Source organism: Sander lucioperca, chromosome 22, assembly GCF_008315115.2.
Source record: "Sander lucioperca isolate FBNREF2018 chromosome 22, SLUC_FBN_1.2, whole genome shotgun sequence".
NCBI lineage: Eukaryota > Metazoa > Chordata > Actinopteri > Perciformes > Percidae > Sander > Sander lucioperca.
The window spans coordinates 6533089-6557487 of NC_050194.1; the positions used below are offsets into that span (position 1 = coordinate 6533089).

Consider the following 24399-nt stretch of genomic DNA (forward strand, 5'->3'; position numbering starts at 1 on the left):
ATTGGCCATCTCTAAGTAGCAGAAGACACCCTCACTGGCTTCAACTTATATTTAAATGTATTTATTTCAATTCCATCCATCCATCCATCTTCCGCCGCTTATCCGGGGTCAGGTCGCGGGGGTAGCAGCTCCAGCAGGGGACCCCAAACTTCCCTTTCCCGAGCCACATTAACCAGCTCCGACTGGGGGATCCCAAGGCGGTCCCAGACCAGGTTGGAGATATAATCCCTCCACCTAGTCCTGGGTCTTCCCCGAGGCCTCCTCCCAGCTGGACGTGCCTGGAACACCTCCCTAGGGAGGCGCCCAGGGGGCATCCTTACCAGATGCCCGAACCACCTCAACTGGCTCCTTTCAGCGAAGGAGCAGCAGCTCTACTCCGAGCTCCTCACGGATGACTGAGCTTCTCACCCTATCTCTAAGGGAGACGCCAGCCACCCTCCTGAGGAAACCCATTTCGGCCGGTTGTACCCTGGAGCTCGTTCTTTCGGTCATGACCCAGCCTTCATGACCATAGGTGAGGGTAGGAACGAAAACTGACCGGTAGATCGAGAGCTTTGTCTTCTGGCTCAGCTCTCTTTTCGTCACAACGGTGCGATAAATTGAATGTAATACCGCACCCGCTGCGCCGATTCTCCGACCAATCTCCCGCTCCATTGTCCCCTCACTCGCGAACAAGACCTCAAGGTATTTGAACTCCTTCACTTGGGGTAAGGACTCATTCCCTACCTGGAGAAGGCACTCCATCGGTTTCCTACTGAGAACCATGGCCTCCGATTTAGAGGTGCTGATCCTCATCCCAGCCGCGAACCGATCCAGTGAGTGCTGAAGGTCACAGGCTGATGATGCCATCAGGACAACATCATCTGCAAAAAGCAGCGATGAGATCCCCAGCCCACCAAACTGCAACCCCTCCCCACCTCGACTACGCCTCGATATCCTGTCCATAAATACTACAAACAGGATTGGTGACAAAACGCAGCCCTGGCGGAGGCCAACCCTCACCTGAAACGAGTCCGACTTACTGCCGAGAACCCGGACACAGCTCTCACTTTGGTCGTACAGAGATTGGATGGCCCTGAGAAGGGACCCCCTCACCCCATACTCCCGCAGCACCTCCCACAGTATCTCCCGGGGGACCCGGTCATACGCCTTCTCCAAATCCACGAAACACACGTAGACCGGTTGGGCACACTCCCAGGCTCCCTCCAGGATCCTTGCGAGAGTGAAGATCTGGTCCGTTGTTCCACGACCAGGACGGAATCCACATTGTTCCTCTTCAACCTGAGGTTCAATTATCCTCCTTATTTAAAACAGTATCTTGTACGTTATACCTCAAACTATGAAGTTTGCCACTCAACTCTACTTCTCTGTCCCGCGAGTTAAAAAAATCTATTGGCAAAAGAGCTTTTAAGTTTAGGCTCCAGCAGATTGGAATAATCTATCTGTGGAAATAAGATCAATTTCTTTACTTGGTTTGTTTAAACATGCCCTGTCTGCTCACTTTAAGATAAACTGCCTTTGTTATTAAATATGCAGACAATCCTTAAACCTACTGTCCATACCTAATGTTTATATTTGACTGTAGTTGAAATTCACTCACACTCTACTGTTTACTTATTTACTTATTATTGGCCATCTTGGCCATTTGGTGGTTGTAATGTATTGATGAACATATGCATGTGTTGTTGTTGTTCTTCTTCTTTTTGTTTGTTTGGTTTTTGTTTACTTCTCTGTTGTTATGTAATGATTGTGTTATATGTTGGGACCCCCTTGAAAATGAGATGATACATCTCAGGGGTTTATCCTAATAATAAACAAATTTTGAACTTCTCACTTCTCAGTATCCATCCAGGAGTGGCAGCATTAGGACTTTATGACTCTAAATTAACGTGAGCATTATGGATTTATTAACAGGGTTTTCACAGCCTACGTAAAAGTTAGTTCCACCAAGTTTTGGATTTCAGACATCAGGGAAATGTTATTAATTCTTTTTTTAAATTTTGAAATCAATTTATTTGTTTGTTTTTTGGTTTTGTTTTAAGTTCTATGCAATGTTTCCTCAGGTTTATACAGTGTGGAACAAAATGATCCAACTAAATATTAACGATAATAAAGTATTCATGTATTGTAAACTGTGGTGCATTTCACCTTTATTTAGTATTCAAAATAGTTTTACAATTACTACAAGACCCTGTATTTTTGGTCTTTGTCAAGTTTGTCTAAAAGAACTAGACCAGAACTGAAAATCAGGCAACTTTCAAAATAAAACATTTAAATGAATATAACGTTAGACAAAATGTGATTGTATGACAAATCAAGAGACTCTCTACATTTCCTTCTGAAATATATTTAACTTTGGTTCTTTGTAGAAATACACTGCACACTCTTTTTGTTTTTACCAGTAGGCTGGTATACATGTTAACCAATATGGTAAACTGGCCTAAATAGCTGCTAATCAGGGATGTGCACATACATTTGAAGGGGCAATTGCTATACCACTTTTGTTTAACTTTAGTTATGATTTGGCACCATAAATATTTATGTATATATATATATTAGGGCTGTCAAAATTAATGTAATAACAAGTTCATGCAAATTCTTTTCAATGACACTCGTTTTTTTGACGCTTGATTAACGAATGCACTTTTGAGGATTCGGGACTCAAACCCCACTCTCCCGGGTGAAAGTCCTGCGTTTGTTTGATCTATCCACCATCCCCAACCTGCCCCCTGATGAAGATATAGCTCAACCAGTCCTCCAAACCACAGGACAGTCTCTTTAATACTAATCGTCTCTCTTTTTGTGTTGAAGGTCACATGACACAAAGTGCAGTTACCTGTGATGTTAGTCTGTACATGTGTTACACTTTAAAATACTTTAATACTTTAATAATTTCCACTGAGCAGCATGCAGACTTAAACCAATTTAAAGTGATATGTAAATATATATATTTTTTTTAAATTTAGAAATTCGCAAGTTGAAATCGATGTTGGAAATTTGCAAGTTGATAGTGACTCATACAAATGAAACCACATCCATTCATCACAAATATTTCCTGTGTGGTGTACCTTAGGCGTAGCCTGACGTCGTCATAGGTTGATTACGTTACTGTTGATCATCTGTCCATCATCATATAAAGCCCGCCCTGACAATTTGATTGGTCCGAACAGCTCTGGTTCGAGCATAGTTGCTCCACAACTCAAGTCCAGACCGAACTTCCCGACCTCAAATGTTGTGGGTGGGGCTAAGTTCGGCTGGCATCCAGGCTACCTTAGGGGGGCTTGCTTCGAACCAAGTCCCCTGGTCCCCAGTCAGCATCCTTCACCACTGGACCATCTCCTGGGTTTACGCACAGTTTGTCTTTTCCTTCTGTTGCCCCTTAAAAACCTCTTAATACCCTCTTAAAACACCTTAAACACTTAACACCTAACCTAACCCTAACCAAAACCCTTTGATATATTGTAAAACATTAGCAAGATGGTTTCCTTTTTTCTAGGTTAAATCAATAGCCCCTCCAAATGGGTATGTCCCTGCCTGTGCACCTCCCTGCTGCTAATAGAAACACAACGTTGTGGTAAGTATTTGTGCAAAGGATATATCACGCAAGTAACATTGGCATCATTTAATAATTTTCTGAAACTATTGTAGATTTCTTAAGTTGCATACTTTATCAGAAGATACGTTTGCTGCACACACACCCCACAGAACAAATGTACAGTAAAGCCTGCTTAAATATGAAACTATTATTTTGAAAGTAATTATCGGATGTACTATGACTCACTTACTGTACCTTAACGCGACTTGACGCTATGATTTTGTGCGGTTTGGGGGCGGGGAGACAAAAAGCCGAGGCTCAGGCAACAGTGGACACGGACGGACTCGCTCGTCTTCATCTCGTGTCTAGCGGCTTTTTTTTCCTAAATGGCAACGACAGCGGACGAGCAGCGGGAACCGGAGGACGTTGTTGCGCTGTCGACGCACCACGGCTGCCACCACAACAGCAACAACAACAACAATAACAACAACAACAAAGACAGCGAGGCGGGTGAGAGCGCGACGTCCGCCAGCACGACTCCATCAGGCGGGACGGTGTCGCAGAGCATGTGTAACGGCTCGGTCATCAACCCCAACGGGGGGAACAACGGGAAGTGGGTACGGCTGAACGTCGGTGGCACGGTGTTCCTCACAACGCGGCAGACCCTCCTAAAAGAGCAAACTTCGTTCCTTTACCGGCTGTGCCAACAGCAGGACCTGCACTCAGACACGGTGAGTCCAGACAGGACATTGACCACGGTGAACGAAAAACAATTATTACATTGTTATAACAGTAGCCTATGTAATGTGGCCTTTAGTAATAAGCTATCCATGGCCTTCTTCTACATATTGTGTGTCTCAGTTAGCCAACATTTAACGTTAATATCCCTTATACATACAGGAATATTCAAGAATGAGGTATTGGCCTAACGTGAAATGCCTAATGTGTAACCCAACAGTCTGTTAACAATATGGTAACACTTTACTTGAAGGTACATAAGAGTGACTTGACACTGTCATGAACACATGTCACTGTCATGACACAGTCATGACACATGACCCCTAACTCTAACCATAACCATAACCATAACTTGTCATGACAAAAACCGAATGACAAAGAAGCGTTATGTTATAAACGTTTATTACTTGTTTATAATGTTTATGACACGTTCATGACAGTGTCATGTCACTCTTATGTAGCTAGATACCTTGAAGTAAAGTGTAACCAACATTTTATCAGCATTCCTAATTAGTGACTCATATGTGCTCCCAGAAGTGGATTTAGATTAGACATTGGTGTGTTTTTCACCCCTATTATGCCCTAGACAGTGGTTAAAGTTTTGCATGGATTTATCCCCATGATTTATTTTGAAAGGTGGATTTTCTCTAGCCTGATTTAAGAGATTGGCAAAAAATCTGTGTGTAGGTCTTGGCATGAAATAAAGCCAGTGTTGGTCTTGGTGATAGAACAATCTATCCAATAGAGACTGAAGAATAAAACAGTAATTACTGAATTGTGCACCTTTTATATATCCTAAGGTATCACAGTAGCCCTAAAGGAACCAACTATATCTGTGTGTAATTCCCAAACCCTATTACTACAACTCTGTTCTGTACCGGAAATGCACGCCTGCAGCTCCACAGCAGGCTAGAGTTGTCTAATAACCAGCTGATACACTGTATATGTGCACAGTTTGAAGCTCTCTCCCTCGCTCCTCTATGTGTGTGTGTGTGTGTGTGTGTGTGTGTCTCAGCATCATTTTTGGTGTGAATGTAGCTTGGGTCAGATGGATGAACACGTGCCTCCCCTTCTGCAGGGAGCTGCATAGGCAGTAGCTGTACAGCTGGCATCTTATAGAGAGAGAGAGAGAGAGAGAGAGATTACGTGTCTCCCAGTCACATTTAGACTGAACACACTACTGGCAAGACTCATGAATGATGCATATTTCTATCATGCTTTGCTTTGCGGCCTTTGATGTGCATGCGTATGACAGAGAGAGAGAAAGGGGAATGTCTTCCTTGCAGCCTGGTGTCTACTGTAAGTTGACATTTTGTTGCTGTCAGGTGAAAAGCTCTTATCTCACAAATGTCACCTTTTTTAGTAACTGTAAGAAAATTAGCCATAGGAGGGAACAATATGGATAAAATGTCTAGTCACGGTGTAGTTTAATGCGGCAGTACCAATATATGTGGATTGTTTTGGCCATTGTACCGTATGCCTTTATTAGATAGAATAGTAGAGAGCCCACTGTAATAGAGAGAAGTCATTTTCAACTAACAATAGCAACAATAAAACATCTGAAGAAGTTACTGTGGGCTCTGGGAACTTGTGATGGGCATTTTTCACTATTTGCTGACAATGTATTGTTTAAACTTTAAAAAGCGTAATTGAGAAATTCATCCCTGGAGTAATCGATACTGAAAAAAATATTTAATTCCAGCCCTGGTAAGGTTTTTTTTTTTTTTTTTTTTTAAATCAATAGAATAATTGTTTATGGATAAAATAACATAATAATGGCAGTTAAATTAAAATGAAATATCAGAAATCCATTATTGCTGCAGACCAGTCCTGCTCATTGATGTACAGCTTCACCCATAATGGTGTAATACACCCAGAGATACTAAACCACAGTAAATACCCATGGCAGGATACCTGACAGTTGACACATTTATATCATCTTACAGCATTCATCGTCATATTGCCCAATCCTAATCATCTTATATTTAGCATCACTACTATGTGCTTTAGATGTGCAGAAGAAAAATAAGCCAAAAAATAAAAATAAAAAATTGAAGTTAGGAGATTTTTACCCGACAGCAGCGATGACTGTTCCCCTGCTGCACCACTCCACTCTGTGGAAAGAGTATTCTCATGCGACCTTAGGCGCAACCTGACAGGAGCTCCCTCTGCACTGCCTGAAGACACACACACACACACACACACACACACACACATCTACATCTGGTTCTTCTTTCCTTCACTATCGTCCTGTCCTCTCCTCATCCTCGCTCTCAGCAGCGGACTCACTGTGATAAGCGTTCATCACACGTTTATTTCTGCTCTTAATCACAAGAATCTGGAGAGGGACACAGAGAGACTTTAGTTTTTTCTTTTTTTTTTGCTCCATCATATTGATGTCATCCTAAAAGCAGGAAGTGAGCTGCAGCTCTGAATCCTCTGTGAGTTGTGACCTGTGGACATTTTTTAAACAAATTAAAGTCTTAAATGAATTCCAGGCTACATCTCTTGGTTATATCACTGGTATGTGACCGAGATAAGGTAGTAACACAAGTACACAGCCTATGAAGTACATACCTTTTTATTATCATAAAATTGTGATTTTTGTTTGGGTTAGTTTGTAATGAATGTGTATAGGGTCAAGTGCCAACAACTAGCATAGCTTTAGCTCAACAGTCCGACCAATAATCACTTATATAATTACAATTTGGCATATCCAAACAGTCAACAATTACCATCAACAGTCATACCTTAGGACCTTAGCTAATGTTAGCAACTAATTGCAGTTAAACAAAGAAGCCACGATTATGTAAAAAATACTAACAATTAGACAATTATGAAGTAAATGTTACAGGCCTAATGCAAGTATTCTCCTAGCCGAGAGAGACATTGTATTATATTATTATAAGGGGTTTGCCAATTGATCTGTTGCCTGTTCTTAGGTGCTGCTGTCCCTTTGTAATGTGCGCCTGTGTGTACTTCTGTCATCATGTAAGTTGTTAATGCTCCCCCACCACAGACACAAGGACAAGTTCCTAGACGTATGTGGCTTAAGTCGTCAGATGTATTCAGAGCAGCAATCAGGAGCCAAAGGAAAAATGTACTTTGGTTAGATAATTGCCATGCTGCTAATTTATTCTGTAGAAATATGAAATCGGGAGATTTTTTCTTTTAATTGTTTTATTCAGCTGTTTTACCCTCAGTAGCATCATGATGAATGTTTCTTTCAATCAGTAATATCCGCTGATCTTAACAGCTGTGAATGCACACAAGCAATGACGATACAACAGATTGAGTGTTACACAGTTACTGAAAAGACAGAAATCGGTCTCATCATGAATTTAGCGTTTTCCAAAAGGCAACCCAGATGCAACTTTATGTCTTCTTAGAGGAAGCGTTCAACAGCAAGTGCAGTTTATTCCGCTCAGCTTGTCAAACTAGCAAAGTCGTGTAAACACATGAAAGTTAATTTTAGAGAGCAACCGGTACAAGCTGCCTGCTAAAATTGAGCCATATCATAACACTATCTGACTGCACACGTCACACCAATACAGATGGCTACACAACAATAATCATGTGGCAGATCAGTGTTGCGTGGCATCATGTTGCCAAACTCTAGATGCTCCACTAAAATCATACAAAGTGAATACACTTTAATGAAAGAAAACATTAACTTTAGGGGGAGGGGGGGGGGGGGGAGCTTCTCACCTCTGCCTTTCCAGAGGAAACCCTGTCATTGACTTCCTGCAATGTTCCTTGTTCTATTAGCGAAACAATAAATTGAACACACTGCAAGATCCTGTCCCGAAATGAGGTCTGAAAAAAGTATGACGTGTCTTTGAAGGGGCTCATTGTGCTAGCATACTGTCTTTCCCAGCAGACATCAGGCTGAATCCAGCCTCTGCTCGAGATGTTTAGTGCCCAGAACAATCTGAAGCTGAATAACACAGAGAGGAGCAGTTCAGCCTGTGTGGTTTCTTCTCCCACTCAGGAGGGAAGCTGATTTTATCTGCGCTGGAGTCGCCACTAATACGCTGGCGTTAGAGTGTTTCTGCTCAGGGGTTTTGGCTGTTTTTAAACCCACACATACACACAGACTGTCTGGCTGTGTGTGACCGTTTTAATGAGATTACCAGCACCTCAGCTTCCCTTCCCCCTCACAGAACCAAACCCAGGGCTATCTGCTGTTAATGCTACACAAGCTGACCTTGCGCCGTCCCACGCCAATTACATTATGTAGCCAAGTTTCAGCTTTGATGATGCTAAATGATGTTAGCTGAACAGGTGTTACAGGGCGGCCAGTTGCGGATTATAACCACATAATCGCATTACCACAGATTTGGGATTATTAGTGGCTTAATTCATATGAAATACCAGAGGGATCACACAGGTGAGTTTTTGATAGCCTGATGCTGTAATGTGGATTATCTGTCCCATCTCGCAGTCTCGGGCATAGGATACAACGATATGCCAAGACTCGCTTTCTCATCTTTTCTGCGCGATGTCTAATATGAGGAGAGAGAGGGGAACCTAACTCCAGGTCAATCAGAAAGAGAGGTAACTTAACCTCAGAGTCAGTTACTATGGTAACTGAGTCTATGAACCTAACCTGGTCGGGAGCAGGTTTCCTTTAATAAACCTTGAGTTTCTCTCAGTCTCCTCCCTCTGACAGCGCGCTTTCATTTCCTCATTCATTCATTCATTCATTCATTCAGTCTGTATCAGGCGCATTTAGCGCAGTTTGTTATCTGCGTGAATAAAAAAACGTATTGCTTTATGGCAGATTATAAAACGTTTTTTTACTCAAACATTGCATGTCCTTTTATCGACGATCCTGTTGATGGAAAAGCTGTATTACTTCACAGAGAGTTTACGTCAGGAGATGATATTGAGTCCCGACTAGATGTATTTTCATTTCCACAAAGCCGATTTGAGAGGTATTTTCTTCACAGTCGATCAGATATATAACTTATCCGTCCTCATATCACTAACATCCACCATCGTGGACATGCTTTTACATCCCAGCAGATTCTTTGTGTCGCATTACGTTTTTTGCAAACGGTAGTTTTCTTTACAACATTGGTGATGCGGATCATAGTAGTAAAGCTATGCAGAGCCGTCAGAAGAACGTGACTCGCTCTGAAACGTTTTTTTAAACGTTTTTGTAGTGTTCCCTGGACACAAACCAGTGAGAGCCATTAAAAAAAATTAAATTATTATAAATTATATTTCTGTTAATGATCATGGTGCTGCAGGCTCAGAATGGGATTAGTTTAATTTTTCGCCTGCAGGATTGCACCTAAATGAAATTATAGGTGTAATACCATTCCAGTTTTCACCAGTAATGTTATAGGTTACCTGTGATTAAATATGAAATTAATACACTGTCAATGCTTACGCATTGACTTGAGCAGCAATTTTCTCCCACACCAATTCACTCTCTTTTGCAGCAGCCGCTAAGTTGCTTTTTTTTAACGAAATACATGTTCAAACTCGCTGTATGTGCGCATGAGTATTTCCGCCGACCAGTTTGTTTGTGGTTGTTACCATGGTGAATCGTAGTATCATTGCTCCATTCATGCTGCCTTTTTATGGTGCACGCGCTTAGCTCTGAGTCAACCTACTCCGAGTTGATTGAACCAACTCATATCAGCTGTTCTGGAACCAAAAACTCAGAGTTTCCCATCTCAGGGTAAATCAACTCAGACATCAGGGTTAGACTCAGTTTGTTAAACCACCTTCCTGAAACAGACCCCAGTAATGATGAACACGATGCTAGAGCAGGTTTACCTTTGAATAAACAGTACAGAGTTATCCCCTTTCTACCATCAGGGTACAGGCATTTGGTTTTGGGCCACACAATAAGACCTTGTATTTAGTTAGAATCCAGGCTGAAATCCACAAGCCTTTGTTAGGAAGAAACATAAAAAAGGTCATTTATCACCACAGTTCTTAATTATCTTCTTAACTGCTTTGCTGTTTGTTTACTTACTTTAATAAATACAGATACAAGTAATATAGGTGGCAGCCAAGGGAAAGAAGTCCATTTTAAATGGTTATAAACGGGGTTGCCATTTAGGAAAAACTTGCACTCCCCCGAACATATTTTCACGAGAGATTAAACTCATCTAGATAAACTTTGGAGTGTTAGTTACAAGCCCTTTTAAGAGCTCACTAAAAGTTTTGCTTAGGCAACGTAACTTCTTTTTTTTTTTTTTTGTTTAAAATCCACAAAGCTGTTTTATTCACCCAGCCAGGAACAGTTTGTGTTTATCTGTGTGGAGCTGCTGTGATGCCTGCTACAACAAAAGGTCACCATCTGTAGTGCTGGGGATAATAAGTTAAGCTGATCCCTAATTAGAAATCATGTCCAGAAGTTTTTTCACAACTCTGCCCCTTTTGGATCAGGCCAAATATGTATAAGGCTGAGCAGGCTCACCATCAATGTATGCATATTGAAAAAAACTCTTTTTAAGTGCTGATGGTGTTGGTTCACTGACCATCATTTAAACACAGGATCCAGTACTGTTCCATGGTTTTATTGTTGTCAATGCAGGGAAAAGGGTTACACTGGTTGCAGGTGAATAATGGATGATGGAGGGATGGATGGATGGTTTTGTCTAAACAAATAAATATATAAAGAAAATGTAACAGATGTCTAAATAGCCTTGAACAATCAATCATAACAAATTAGGTTGGATTCAGCTTGACTTACATCAGTAATGCATCCACAGTCTGCACTGCATCCACAATCTGTACATGGTTTTTCTCTTAACTTTAAACAGGATTTCACTCTGCAATCTAACAAAAACCAAACAATATACATCAAACTTTCAGGCATAATGTTCAGTGTGACCAAATGTAAGTGTTATACAGCGAAAAAGTCCATTAGACTCACATTACTCCTCTCTTTGTTCTGCCTGCTTTGTTTGGAGGGAAAAAGAGTGTTACCGACCTGAATGGCGGAGTTATATAAGCTTGGAAAGGGGCGTGGTTTCAGTGGTGATTGAAAGTCCATGAATGAGGCAGGTCAGGTGGAAACTTGATATTTAACACATATGTTATAAACTTAGCACAAAAAGTAAGGACATTTGTGTTTGGTAGATTATTTCTCTGTGGTAACAATGCTTTTTGGCAATAAATGTTATACCGTTGGAAAGCCTGTTTAGTACTTTCAAATGGTGCCCCATTTGTAAGGAACATGCATTTGTGGGATGAGCAGCAGTGCTGAGTATGTGGGTTGCGCCCATGAAAAATTTGCCAAATCTTCTCAGGACTGCTGGCAGGCCATTCCATCCTCTCCACTCCCACATTCTGGAGCTAGTCTCTGATAAACTTCCCCCCCCCCCCCCTGTGGGGGTGAGCGTTGTCATCTTGGAGGATAGAGTTCGGTCCCAGACTGTGGAGATATGGGATTGCCACTGGTTGCAGAATCTCATCTCTATATCTCTCTGCATTGAGATTGCCTCCAATGATGACAAGCCTCATTTTTCCAGTGAGGGAGATGCCGCCCCACACCATTACACTGCCTCCACCAAAAGGTGTTACTCTATCGGTGCAGCAATCAGCGTAGCGTTCTCCGCGTCTTCTCCACACTTTGACCCTACGATCCAACTGCCGTAGGCAGAATCTGGACTCCTCACTGAACATAACGTTCCTCCACATGTTCAGGTTCCAGTGCACGTGTTGCCGACACCAGCGCAAACGGGCCTGACGGTGAAGGGCAATAGCAGAGAAGATATGGCAAATTTTTCATGGGCGCAACCCACATACTCAGCGCTGCTGCTCATCCCACAAATGCACGTTCCTTACAAATGGGGCTCCATATGAAAGGGAACTAAACAGGCTTTCCAACAATATAAGATTTATTGCCAAAAAGCATTGTTACCACAGAGAAATAATCTACCAAACACAAATTTCCTTACTTTTTGTGCTAAATGTAGTAACAATGCAAAGGCTACAACGTAATATGTCAAGTTAAAGCCACCGTGGTACTCTATAGAAGCCATTTATAGACAATTAAATGTGACAAAGTTCATTATTTCATGGCTTATTGTAAAGGTAAACCATTCAGTCCATCTGGTGAATAAGTTAATGACCCCAGATTTAAAGCAACTATGTGTTGACATTTATTTTAGTATCAAAAACACTGTGGCAGAGGCAGGGATCGTGGAAATGCTACAGAGAAGTAATTGACTGTAGTTTCCCACCTTTAATAACAATTGGCACCGCTTCAGGCTTTCTAAATATTTATAACTAAATCCTCGACACTAGGAATACCGTCCTGAAGTTACAAGTGGCATACACATAAGTAAAGTTTATAGAATGCCACAATGGATAATGCAAAAAAAAATGTTGTTGTAGTATCATTCAGTCCTAATGTTTACACATGCTCATGCAAGCAGCAGAATGCAGGCAGGCGTGTGTGTGTGTGTGTGTGTGTGTGTGTGTGTGTTTTGAGAAGTGAACAGAGCTTTTGTTTGGCTATTGGTGATAGCCCGTGGGATGTACTTACCTCTGCAGGGAGATGTTGTGGAGTCACATCTTATTCCCCTGAACAAATGCTCTGTAAACCAATAACACACCAACTATTGTCCCTGTCAACAACTGAAAATATCATCCTGTGAGAAAGTGAATGTACTGCGGCTGCAAACGGGTCTGTCGTATTGAATAACAAAACTAATTCTGTATGTGTGAGAGAGAGAGAGAGAGAGAGAGAGAGAGAGACTGGGCTCTGACACATTCAGAAAGCTTTTCCCCAGTGTTGTCATGCCCGTACTGTCAAGTCAAGTCACGTTGATGAGGCGTCGGCCTGTCCTCCACTGCAGCTCCACTCATTTAGGAGGTGTGTGCGTGCATCTACATGCTCTATGAGTGCTGCTGTGTCTATAAAAGCTTGGTCTTCATATCCCATCCCTCCATCATGTCTGTCTCCATCCTCTCTTGTGTGTCTCGTTGTCACACACACAAACACAGAAACCTTGTGTGTGTTCATCCTCCGTCTCCGTCTCTGTCTCTGTCTCTCTATGCGTCTTTGTCTTAAGCGTTTGCAAGTGTGACTACTCGTCATTTCTGATGGGAGGTTATTTGTCATACGGGTTTTCCCCAACATCCTCTGTTTATTTCATTATTTCTCCCCGTTTGTCTTTTTCTCCACTAATCCATCCCTCATCAAACCGCATCACACATCTTACGGACTGCTTTACAGTCTGAGTCCACAGCCCATGGGTGTATGTCCTCGTTCATTGCATTCGTTTCATGTCTCACATTGGGAGCGGCTCATCAGAAGTAGGGCTGAACGATTAATTGCATTTGCGATAATATCGCGATATGTTAAAACGCGATTTCCTAATCGCAAAGGCTGCGATTTGGTCACATGACTCGCGGGAGCAAATCAGTCTGCACTCCGCAGAGAAAGCATCAACTTAGCATGCTAACGCTACACTGTACCTTGAGCTGATTTCTGTCATTCAAACAACTCTGAGTTGTAGTTTAAAACTTTTACAGCCATTTTAATAAAATGAAGGGTTTTATTCTGGTTCGAGTCCATACGTGCAGTTATGGATACAGACACGCAGAACTGAAGGCTCAGTTGGCAACTAGCTCTGATTAGCGGTTAGCTCCGGTTAGCGGTTAGCTCCGTTATAAAGATATGGAGTGGAGGAGCTGCCACTGAGAGGGGTAACAACCAGACTCTGATAAATGACGTTCGGGGAGCTTTCACAGCAGCGTGGCTGCGGTGTTTCAACGGTTTTATTAGTACAGTTAATCCCATGGCAAGAACACCAGCAACTAGCTAACGCAACGATAGCCTCTCTGAGCAAGTGCACACGGCAGCACGCAACTTCACGAGGGGGAGGGGCTGGAGGCAGCTCCTCTCTGTGCACTGTAAAAAAAAAAATACACTGTTGTGTGTGTGTGTGTGTGTGTATATACTATATTTTTACTTTTTTAACTGTCTAGTGTGTAATTGTGTGTTGTTCATACTATAAAATGATTTATTGTTTGTCTTTGTTGAATAATACAGAAGACAAAGAGCTTAAAAAAATAATCGAATCGAAATCGCAATATTTGGGAAAAAAATTAGATTATATTCAAAAATCGTTCAGCCCTAATCAGAAGCTCCTGTCACGATACGCCAGAAAAGATTGGCTGGACTGGAAGAAATGGGGTGACAGGGAAACAGAGATACTCTTATAAATTGGGTTGACAACACACCATTTATCATTCAAAAATATCCATTCCTATTCTCAAGATTCTGTCTGTCTGACTGTGAGTTTTCTTTTGGGATTACTTCTCTTACTAGTCTGTCACACTGGAGACGATGTGTTAGAGCTCATTATAATAGACACAGATGTAGAGGATGATGCTTTACTGGCATGCAGAATCTGGAACCACTAGCTAGTTTCAAACACATGATTTACTAAATGGGGTTACACCATTAAAACCGGAATGTCTTAGCCAGTAAAAACCCAGAAATATCTGTTGCTGTCCAATCAAAAGAACAGGAAGTCACTTGACCATAACAAGCAACACAAGATGATAAACTTTCAATCTTTTTTTTTTCAATCTAGGCATTACTCAATTTTATTTATATATGATGGATAGAGAGTATGTTTCAGAGTTAGTCATTTTTATGTAGTTAAGAATAAGTAGACATTATAGGTCATTTAGCAAAACGATTTGTATTTTCAGGTATGTTGTGTGTATATTTGCGAAATGTAATTTATAACGTTCTCAGTCTAGGCTATTTATAATCAGCATTTTATGAAGTGTGAGTTCATATGTGTCGACCGTATTCCTCTTATATTACCTCTTTTACACTAACGGTCATATATTGGCAAGCTAATGTTTTTGTCAGTTAAGTCAGCTACGCAACAGTTACACGTGGCAACTAATCTCTACATAAGAAGTTGTTAAATTTAGTGATGGATAAATCTCCACTTAGTTAACACTAAAGTAATAAGTAAGCTAAGTTTAAACCTACAAAGAGCTGGCCCTGGCCTGAGTGACCTGAAAGCCTAGGATAGTAGGACGGAGAAGCCTGGCCTCATGTTCTCATAACTGAACAGCAAATTGGCTGTATGCCAGCTCCTTTGTTTACAGTCCAGTTGGACAACTGGACTGTTAACCTGGAACAAACCGAAGGTAGGAGCTGATAGCATTGCAGAACAGCTAGGGCGAGTGGTACTGTGTGAATGAGTAAAGACTCGCTAATAAAAGCGATGAAATGCCTCTGTGCAAGATGCTACTGGAGGCTAAGGTTGTCCATTTCCACTTCAGCAAACCATAAAAAGAATCAGTCGTGAATAGAGCAGGTCTACTTTATCAAGCTTCTTCTTCTCATTTTCCACCTTTCTTTAACCATTATTTTTTAAGTCCTGCTCTATTTTAAACGTAGAGTTGGTATGATGTGGTGAAAGGGGTTTGTGAATTCTGGAGTTTTTCAGTTTTTAACTTGGGAACCAAAATACATGTGTGGTTGTCTAAGCCTCTGTCCTCCTGCCTGTCCTGTATGCTTCTACAGATTCCATTGAGCCATATGTTTAATGACACATGATCAGCAGATGTGACTGATGTTATTTAACTTCCTCTTCAATACACTATCCAACAATTCCTCTTATTTCTACCCTCTTTATCCCTCTGCTTGAATCTCCTAAAGGCCTGCATGTTTTTGTATGGATTTATCTCGCAGTGGCTCTTTTGTGAATTCAACTCAAATTCAAAGAGGGCTCTGCTTCAAGCGATCATCACGAGAAAGAGTGTGAGTGTGTGTGTGTGTGTGTGTGTGTGTGTGTGTGTGTGTGTGTGTGTGTGTGTGTGTGTGTGTGTGTGTGAGTGTGTGTTGGAGGGGCAGGCAGGCATGGCAGAAGTAGCCTGGAAGTGGGAGAAAAGCGATCCTGTCGACACGTGTGTTAAGAAAGTCAGCAACCACTTTTGAGAGGTCAAAAAGCAATGTTGTATTTTGCAACAGGGTTTAATGGAATATTATGGAATACTAGAACTTTTGATTATCAGTGCTGAAAAGTTACATTTGTATCTGACTACCAATAGTTTCATTGCCTTTTGTACACAGCAATATTGCAAAAATGCATTATACATTTGTACATCCACTTACTGGTTCTGGACAGCCTGTACTGCCTCCTAATTATAAAAATAGCCTTAGTTATTCTCCAGCTAGTGAGCTTTTGGGTCTAAAAATACTCAATAAATTACAGAAGAGGCCCATTAATGGTCTGAAAATAGTCACATCCTATGTTTACACGTTGCGCATGACTACAGAAAGGTTGTCTTGGTTACTGTAACAAGTTTCAATATGCACAGCTTATAATAGAATAACATGATTGTACTGAGTACCACCCTAGTTCAGGTCAATAAAAACTCTCCATGGTTCATGTATATAAATACAAGAAAAGAGCCAGTAATATAAATACATGCAGATGTGATGTTGGTTTAATAGAAAGTGTTTTTTTTTTTCTGTTGGTCTCTCTCAGGATGACTCGGGAGCCTATGTGATTGACAGAGACCCTACCTACTTCGGTCCCATCCTCAACTACTTGCGGCATGGCAAACTGGTCTACAACAAGGAGCTGGCTGAAGAAGGTCTTTAATATGCTTTGACTATGCTCAGGCTCCTGGGTGCATGAGTTGGTTTAATTTCTTTTTGGGCAGGTTGAAATAAGGAAATGCCTAGAAAATACTGTGTGCCTCAATAGTTAGCTAAAAGTACTGGATAAACAGTTGAAATAGTTAGTAGTAGATACAAAATAGTTCCATTGTGTGAAAAAATTACATCCACTTGTATATCATTAATATTTAGATAATATCTTGTTTAAAATATGTCAAATGAAGACGTATGTAACATGTTTGATAGTTTTGATGAAGGGGATCTTGAGTAGGGTTGGGTATCGTTTGGATTTTTACGATTCCGATGCCAAACCGCTACTTTTAAAACGATTCCGATTCCTAAACCGATTCTTGAAAAACTGAAAAATGACATCAAAGATGTAATATGTTTACTAGCGATCACGCGCAGTGAATGGTTAATATGCTTTTACGTCCGTTTTGGTGAGCCCAGAGGGAAAATATGGCATTTTAAAAGTAGCCTACATTTACGGTAGCTAGCTAACGGTAGAACTACAGAGAAAGGGTGATATTTTTATGTCTGTTTCGGAGCAACAGAGGGAAAATATTTCAGTCAACACATTAAATGGAACCGAAATGAGGAACCGAAATTTGCATTCTAAACCGGTCCGATTCCTACTGTTTGCGTAGGAACCGGTTCCATAGTGGAACCGGGTTTCGGTCCAAAAAAAGGTTGGGAGTCACTTTGCTTCTGTATGCACCCAGGAGCTGAGTCGTGTGTTTCTTTTGTTCCAAGGTGTCCTGGAGGAGGCGGAGTTTTACAACATCACCCCACTGATCAAACTGGTCAAGGAGAGGATCGTGGAGAGGGACTCCAAGGCCACACAGGTATATACAGAACTTGTTAAAGTGTTTTTATGATGGAGCGGTTTGCTTCACTCTAATCTAAGGGCATTAAAAATTCAACACAAATCGCCTCAGTCGCTGCATTCATTTTTAATGAAACTAATCCAGTATATCATGTGTATATATTGTGAAAGATACCGTGTAACACAACAGTTGTATTAATATTCTTAGACCAGAATGGATTTCTTTGCATCTAGCAGTTATATGTTCTGTACTGCATATTTCAAAACTCAGCTGTTTGCATGGCACACCATTCTGGTGGTGGTGTAAGTGCAATTTTCTCTTTGTTAGAGTGATTTCACCCTTCGGTGCTTCTTTAAAGAGAGCTCTGCTGTACATCAGGCTTCTTTTCATTTCTCAGGATCGTTGCACTTACTCTTACATAATCCCACTGCCCTCTCAAACATACACCCACCTTCCCCGTGTTCTACTGTACTTTACTGGACTCACTGCTAGTGGCTTGGCTGGAGTTAAATATGGTGCCAATATATGAAAATAGAAGTGCTGGTTTTGTAGCTAGCCCACGACTACATCATGTTTCTTTCTTTTTCTTTTTCACTGCCTCCATGTTATGGTGCAGAGGTTTGGTCAAGGCACATGAATATGATTGCGAGGAGTGATCCTGTCTTCTCAACCCCCTCTTCTCTTTCCCCCTAGCAGGTGCCTCCGAAGCATGTCTACCGAGTGTTGCAGTGCCAGGAGGAGGAGCTCACCCAGATGGTCTCCACGATGTCGGACGGCTGGAAGTTTGAGCAGGTCAGCGTGCGCGCCTGCAGAAAGCCCCGCACCGGACTGCTCTGGACTGTGGGTTGGACTCACGCTGCTGCTGACCCTTCAATCTTGACCCTTGGCCCTGACCTGAGCCCTGTTGTCTGCACTCCCAAAATAAGTTTAGGACTCCCAGATTGCAGTAGTTTGCATAGTCTAGATCGATTTATTGACTTTTAAGTAGGAGTTCATGTATGCTGACATTTCTTTCACGGATAGACCCAACAAGTCAAATTTTAAAAATTCTCCATTGCACTTCTGCTTACATAAAGACATCATACCACGTGCCACAGGCACAGCACCCAATCTGCAGTATATTTTACCTTCAGAACCCAGATAAGGCCCATATCCTGCAGTGGTACTGGAGTAGTACCGGGTCACTGTCTTTGTTAAAGAGGTGTGCCTACAGCTGTTAGATTTACTTCTTGTTTATCAAAATCCTGGACAACCAAATGCCCTCTATGTGTTAATTAAGTCTATATATATATATATATATATATATATATATATATATATTACAGGATTTAAACACCTTTATTAACAAAGTGTGTTCACATTGTGAGCTACAAAATCAAATACATCTCATACTAATTAGTTAGTTTTATGCTTCTGTTGTGGACGTATGGAACTTTTTTTGCATGGCAGAGCTAATGCCCATGCATTGATATAGCACAACCAGCAGGGGAGTAAGACCACTACATACATTTTGAGAAATGTACATTTTTGCTGTGACACTTTTCTCTTGTTTTCGTTTCCTATGTTTGGACTTTCTTGGCTTTCATTGACAGAAAATGAATTTATTACAATTTTTATAAATCATAAAGTGATTCGAACTCAATTTTGCTGTTTTGTTGGTCGTCTGAACTAGGTAAACAAAATAAGCAATTTTAATATGTCGACATGGGCTTTGGAAAATTGTGATGGGTATTTTTTTTTATATTTTCAGACCGAATGATGGTGATAATCAATTAATTAAAAATAAAATAATCATGAGTTGCTGCCTACTCTTAAGAGTTAAAATTTTGAAGTGCCTAATAACATCTGTTAGAGTAGAGCAACTCGCTGCTCACAGTGTGAACACACAGAAAAAAACAGGCACAATTATATTGATCTTTTGAGTCAGTGTAATATCAGAAATAGAGGAAAGTCGGTCAGTGTTAAGTTTGTTATTTTAGGGTGGTCTCTTAAGGTGAGAGGCTGTAGTTCAGGCCAGCCTATCCACACTGTAGCCTAAACATCACATGTAGAATTCCCCCCCCCCCACCTTCCCACTTTTTTTTTTGGCACTAAGCTCCACTACACGCTACACAGCTATGATTTGCACATCATTCCTTGCAGAAGCTGACCCACACTTGTTTGTGCTGTTCCCACAAGTAAAAAAGATGCTTCTTGTTGAGTCCACTGCTGAGTGTGTAGCAGCAGGCTGTCCGCTCTTTGCCCCCCCTCCCCCCATGCATGAGCACAAGAACTCTTTCCTCACTTTAGTCTGGGATCTCAGCTCTCTCCGTTACTTTCTTTCTCTTGCTTTTTGTTTTCTCTGCTGACACTCACTGTCTCTGTGTCTCCTTCTCTCCTCTGCACGTCTCTCTGTATCTGTGTCCCCGTCTTTTTCTAGATGGTGAACATCGGCTCGTCATACAGCTATGGAACAGAGGACCAGGCGGAGTTTCTGTGCGTCGTGTCCAAGGAGCTTCACACTCCGGGATCGGGACTGGCTACTGAACAGAGCCACAAAACCAAGGTGAGTCTCTGTCCATTTTCGTCATCTCAAAAACACACAAATATATGTTTAAAGACTTGCTGTATGATCAAACTGCAAGGCTGTGTGTCCATGTGTGGGGTCCTGTCCATGTTTTTTATGTGTGTCTTTCTAAATTTGTTGTGGTGTGTGTGTGTGTGAAAGAGAAGGGGGTGTTATCTACTCTCATTGAAGAGGAAGCGAGTGTGCTTTGATCCTGCGCTCTCCACTCAAAGCTCCAAATGTCACTCGCCTCAAAATGTCATTCACAAACACATTCACACAGCTCTCCCTCTCTCTCCTGCTATTATCGATCTCAAACTTTGTCTTCCTGTCTATCTCTGCCACTGCATCAATCTGTTTTCTCTCTCCTTCATATGGATATATACATATATATATCTGCCTTTCTCTATATTTACCTCTATCACTATCCACTCACTGACACTCATCAGCGTGTTCATTTTTTTTGTCGTTTTCTGTCTTTTTTTTTTTTTTGTGTGTGTGTGTGTATGTGTTTTCCCCGCCGTCGTTCATGCTGAATGAAGCCGGCAGAGATGCAGGAGGAGGAAGCCGCAAAGGAGGAGGAGGAGGAGGAGGAGGGAGGGAGAGATACCACACCAAATGAGTGGCTTAGAGAATGAGGGAGTCATGTTTCTTTGTTCCAAAGAGAGGCGGGAATGGGTGAGGAACTGTGCGATAGATGTGCTAGTGGGTAGACCTAGTAGATTTTAGTGTGTGTATACAGTATGTGTGTGTGTGTGTGATGTCTACAGAGATCCGGGGTGTTTCATGGCGCTGCGTTGAGTATGACCTCTAAGCTGTCCCTCAGTAGACCCAGTGCTTACTGTAAACAGTGTATATAACATATACCTAACAGACAAATGCAGTGGACACCCTAAGACTGTACACAGAACTTTTCTGCAGCTCAAATGAGCCTCTAACACAGCTTGTATTTAAAATAATCATTATGAACAAATGCATTAGCTAGCCAAGGCAAGTGTACAGGTGTTAGCTTAAAAAGGGACTTAATTCATTCATGACAGCAACATTCTCAGGCAATAGAACACACATCTTTAGCTTAAACATCGGCATCAACATGGAACATTACTACACGACGGTAAAGATGTTTTACTAGCTGCTTTCTGGCCCAATCACACAGGACACTGTTTGAAGGATTGGCAAGTACATTGGCAGTACCCTGCGACGCAGTATTCTGCTTTTATTTTGAGAAGCCTACACACAGGTAGAGCCTGCGCCTTTATTTATATATATATATATATATATATATATAAGTCCAACTTTTCAGTGGGGTAACAGACATTTGTGACAGAATCTCCGAGACACAATAGAGATTGTTTAACATTTCTCCTCATAGATCTAATTTTCAGAGAGATTTTAGTTTAGTTTATCTCTTTGATGTAGAGCATAAGAAATGTGAACCATACTATCTTTATACTATCTAGTAACAGTTGTACAGAGAGACGAGTAACAGAAATGTTGAATTAGCGCTCAGCCGTGCTGATGACAAAGGCAAATCGTTATTTACGTCCCAGCCCTCCAGCGCGGATGCTGTGTACTGATGAACTCTGCCAATGAACCGGGCTGACCTGCAACAACCACCACCATCTCTTCCTCCGTTGGCCTTTTTTACAACAGGAATTACAAACGGAAGACCCCACATCTATTAGAAAAAAAGCTGCTGTGACACAGCCTATCTTTTGCTAGGAATAGAACATTTTTCAACATTTCCACACGCCGATAATTTCTCTAAGTACTGTTACTTCCACCGCTGAAAATGTTTCCTTCTGCATATGTGCGTAAACACAGACATGCTCAGTCTGGTCCATCTGTGGCTCGACAGCATTATACTAAGTAGATATTGACTGAGCAGTGTCTCTATGGGCTCCCATTACCAATGCTGCGACATGAAATATCCCTGAGCTTTCGGTGCAGCAGTAGTGTTAGATGTCCTTTCCAGTCTCTGTAAATACTGTGTCTCACTGTAGAGCCACACACAGTCACACCAACCACATATAAAGACCTTTCAACATACAAAATCAAGTAAATGTTAAAGGGGCACACATTTTAAAAGATGTGGTTAAGACATGGCTGTGTTTGTTTTTGTCAGTCAAGTAATTTGCTGTCATTCTATCACTATTTTCCTCATCATCATCATTATCAGCATCATCACAGCCAAAGCATAGCATAGATTGTATAAAATGTTTATAGATTAGATTGTTGTGGATCTACAATCCCTAATGTCTGTTTTTGTTTCTCTTTACTTTACAGCTCTTCCAGATCCATGGGTCCCGGATGTAGAAATCACAAGAATTTAAGTTATTTTTTTTTCTAGGCTTAATATGACATGTTGTTGTTATATGTGTGCGTCAGACAGTCATCAAAACAGATTTGTAGCATTGTCATCAGTTCATTGACAAAATGCCACTTAGAAAGATTACCAAATGACCAAAAAGGAAGAAAAAAAAAACTAAATCTTAAATCTCACAGTCGGGCACAACAATATCTTCCAAAACTATTTTTCAGTGAAACTAATTTGTTAGTAGAAATAATCATGTGTTGGTGTGTGCAAGCGTTCTATTGCCATGGGCTGTAGTGGAGCTTAGTAAATTCTAACCAAAGATCCAGTTTAAAGCTGGCTGAACCAGGGTGCTGAACCAAAGTCTGCGTCACTAGGATCTGACAGACGATGAATGGTGCGAAAGGATCGGATTACATCTGTGTTGTTGCATCTTCGGATTATTACATTACCTAATGTCATCACAAGCCCATTGTTCCCATAATCTTCTCCTTTATTTTGCACGTGAGGCAGAAGTTTCGAGAACAAAAACAAAACCACAACGGTCCGGGAAACAAAACCGCCACAGTGATCCCACCAGCTGTTGACTGCAAACATTTCAGCCAGGACCAACTTTACTTGGTCATTAAGCTTGTAGGAAATAATGATGGTCATGTTATTTATTTGTTGCTGTCAGTGTGAAAATGGCTGAACGCTCCACAGCCCGTGTAGTCAGGGCGAGAGCAGATCTTGGCAGTGTGCATTGCATACAAAAGCTTGTTTTCGTATTTTAGAGATGGCTCATACGCGAGTCAGCGCGCCTACGGTTCTGAGTTGCGTCCGCTGCATTGACCCAGATCTACCAGCTTGCAGGTCTACTTATTTGCTCTCAGTGTGATCCTGGGTTAACGCTGGTTTGATCTCATGGTCTTAGCTGTTAGCTTAGCCATTTCTTGATTCAATTGGCTTTGAATTGACAGATGGAAACAGTGCAGCTGGAGACAGACGAGAACATTTGTTGCCGTGGGATATGTACTGTATCACCGCTGCATTATTTACTGGTCTCCTTACAAAGGTTTCATCTGGCTACAGACTGTCAGACAGTGAAACAGTCATTGTCCAACAGAGCTCAAAGTAAAAGCAGAGAGCGCACACACCCTGCACCGACAAAAACACACTGCTCTACATTTTCCCCTGCACCAACACCCTGTTGTGCACTGGCACACACCTGCAGCACCTCATGCCGGTGCTTGCTCAGCTGCAGCAGCGTGGTCTCAGTCTGCCGCCCTGGCTGGGATCCAGAGCCAGAGAGATGTTGGCATGAGGCTGGAACAGAGAAGGTTTAGACGGAGGGAGGGGGGAGGGGGTGGGGGTGGGGGGGGGGGGATCATACTGAGGAGGAGAGGGTGGGATAGGAGGATGAGGTGTATCTTTGTTTTGTAATAGTGATAGTCACACAATGTCCTCTGTCATCATCTTTGTTAGTAAAAAAAATAAGAAGGAACAGCGGATCTGCCGCAGCGCAGGTGTATGAATCAGGTAGTTAGATCATACGTGATTTTTAACAACCTCTATTGTTAACTTGTAGGAACTGCACCACAGATCAAATTTGTATAATGCTGTGTATTGAAATGAATTCATTTTGAATATTCATCATCATTATAACATCATAATCATTCAGCAAATACACCCACCACAAGGTTTTAGCTGGAGGCGTAGTTGTTGAATGTTGGAAAATAAACTTAAAATTACAGGGTGTTCCGTTTTTATCAGCAGGTAATAAAATGTGTAAATACGCACATAGCCCAGAAGACATCTACAATAACCCAGTGT

At 41.5% G+C, this 24399-nt stretch overlaps 1 protein-coding gene across 7 annotated transcripts; it reads left to right on the forward strand.

The window, feature by feature from the left end:
* The first annotated feature begins 3829 nt into the window (after window positions 1–3829).
* kctd17 (potassium channel tetramerization domain containing 17) lies at window positions 3830–22747 on the forward strand. Of its 7 annotated transcripts, none has more exons than XM_031297954.2 (7): window positions 3830–4266; window positions 16768–16876; window positions 17655–17746; window positions 18425–18568; window positions 20148–20273; window positions 20816–20951; window positions 22560–22747. In XM_031297954.2, exons 1-6 carry the CDS (start codon window positions 3922–3924, stop codon window positions 20909–20911), a joined length of 912 nt encoding a protein of 303 aa, XP_031153814.1. In that variant the 5' UTR covers window positions 3830–3921; the 3' UTR covers window positions 20912–20951; window positions 22560–22747. The 7 variants fall into 7 exon arrangements, with proteins under 7 accessions (XP_031153814.1, XP_031153813.1, XP_031153817.1 ...); XM_031297953.2 differs by having other exon boundaries at window positions 3831–4266; window positions 18422–18568; XM_031297956.2 differs by having other exon boundaries at window positions 3832–4266; window positions 18425–18520.
* The last annotated feature ends 1652 nt before the right edge of the window (window positions 22748–24399 follow it).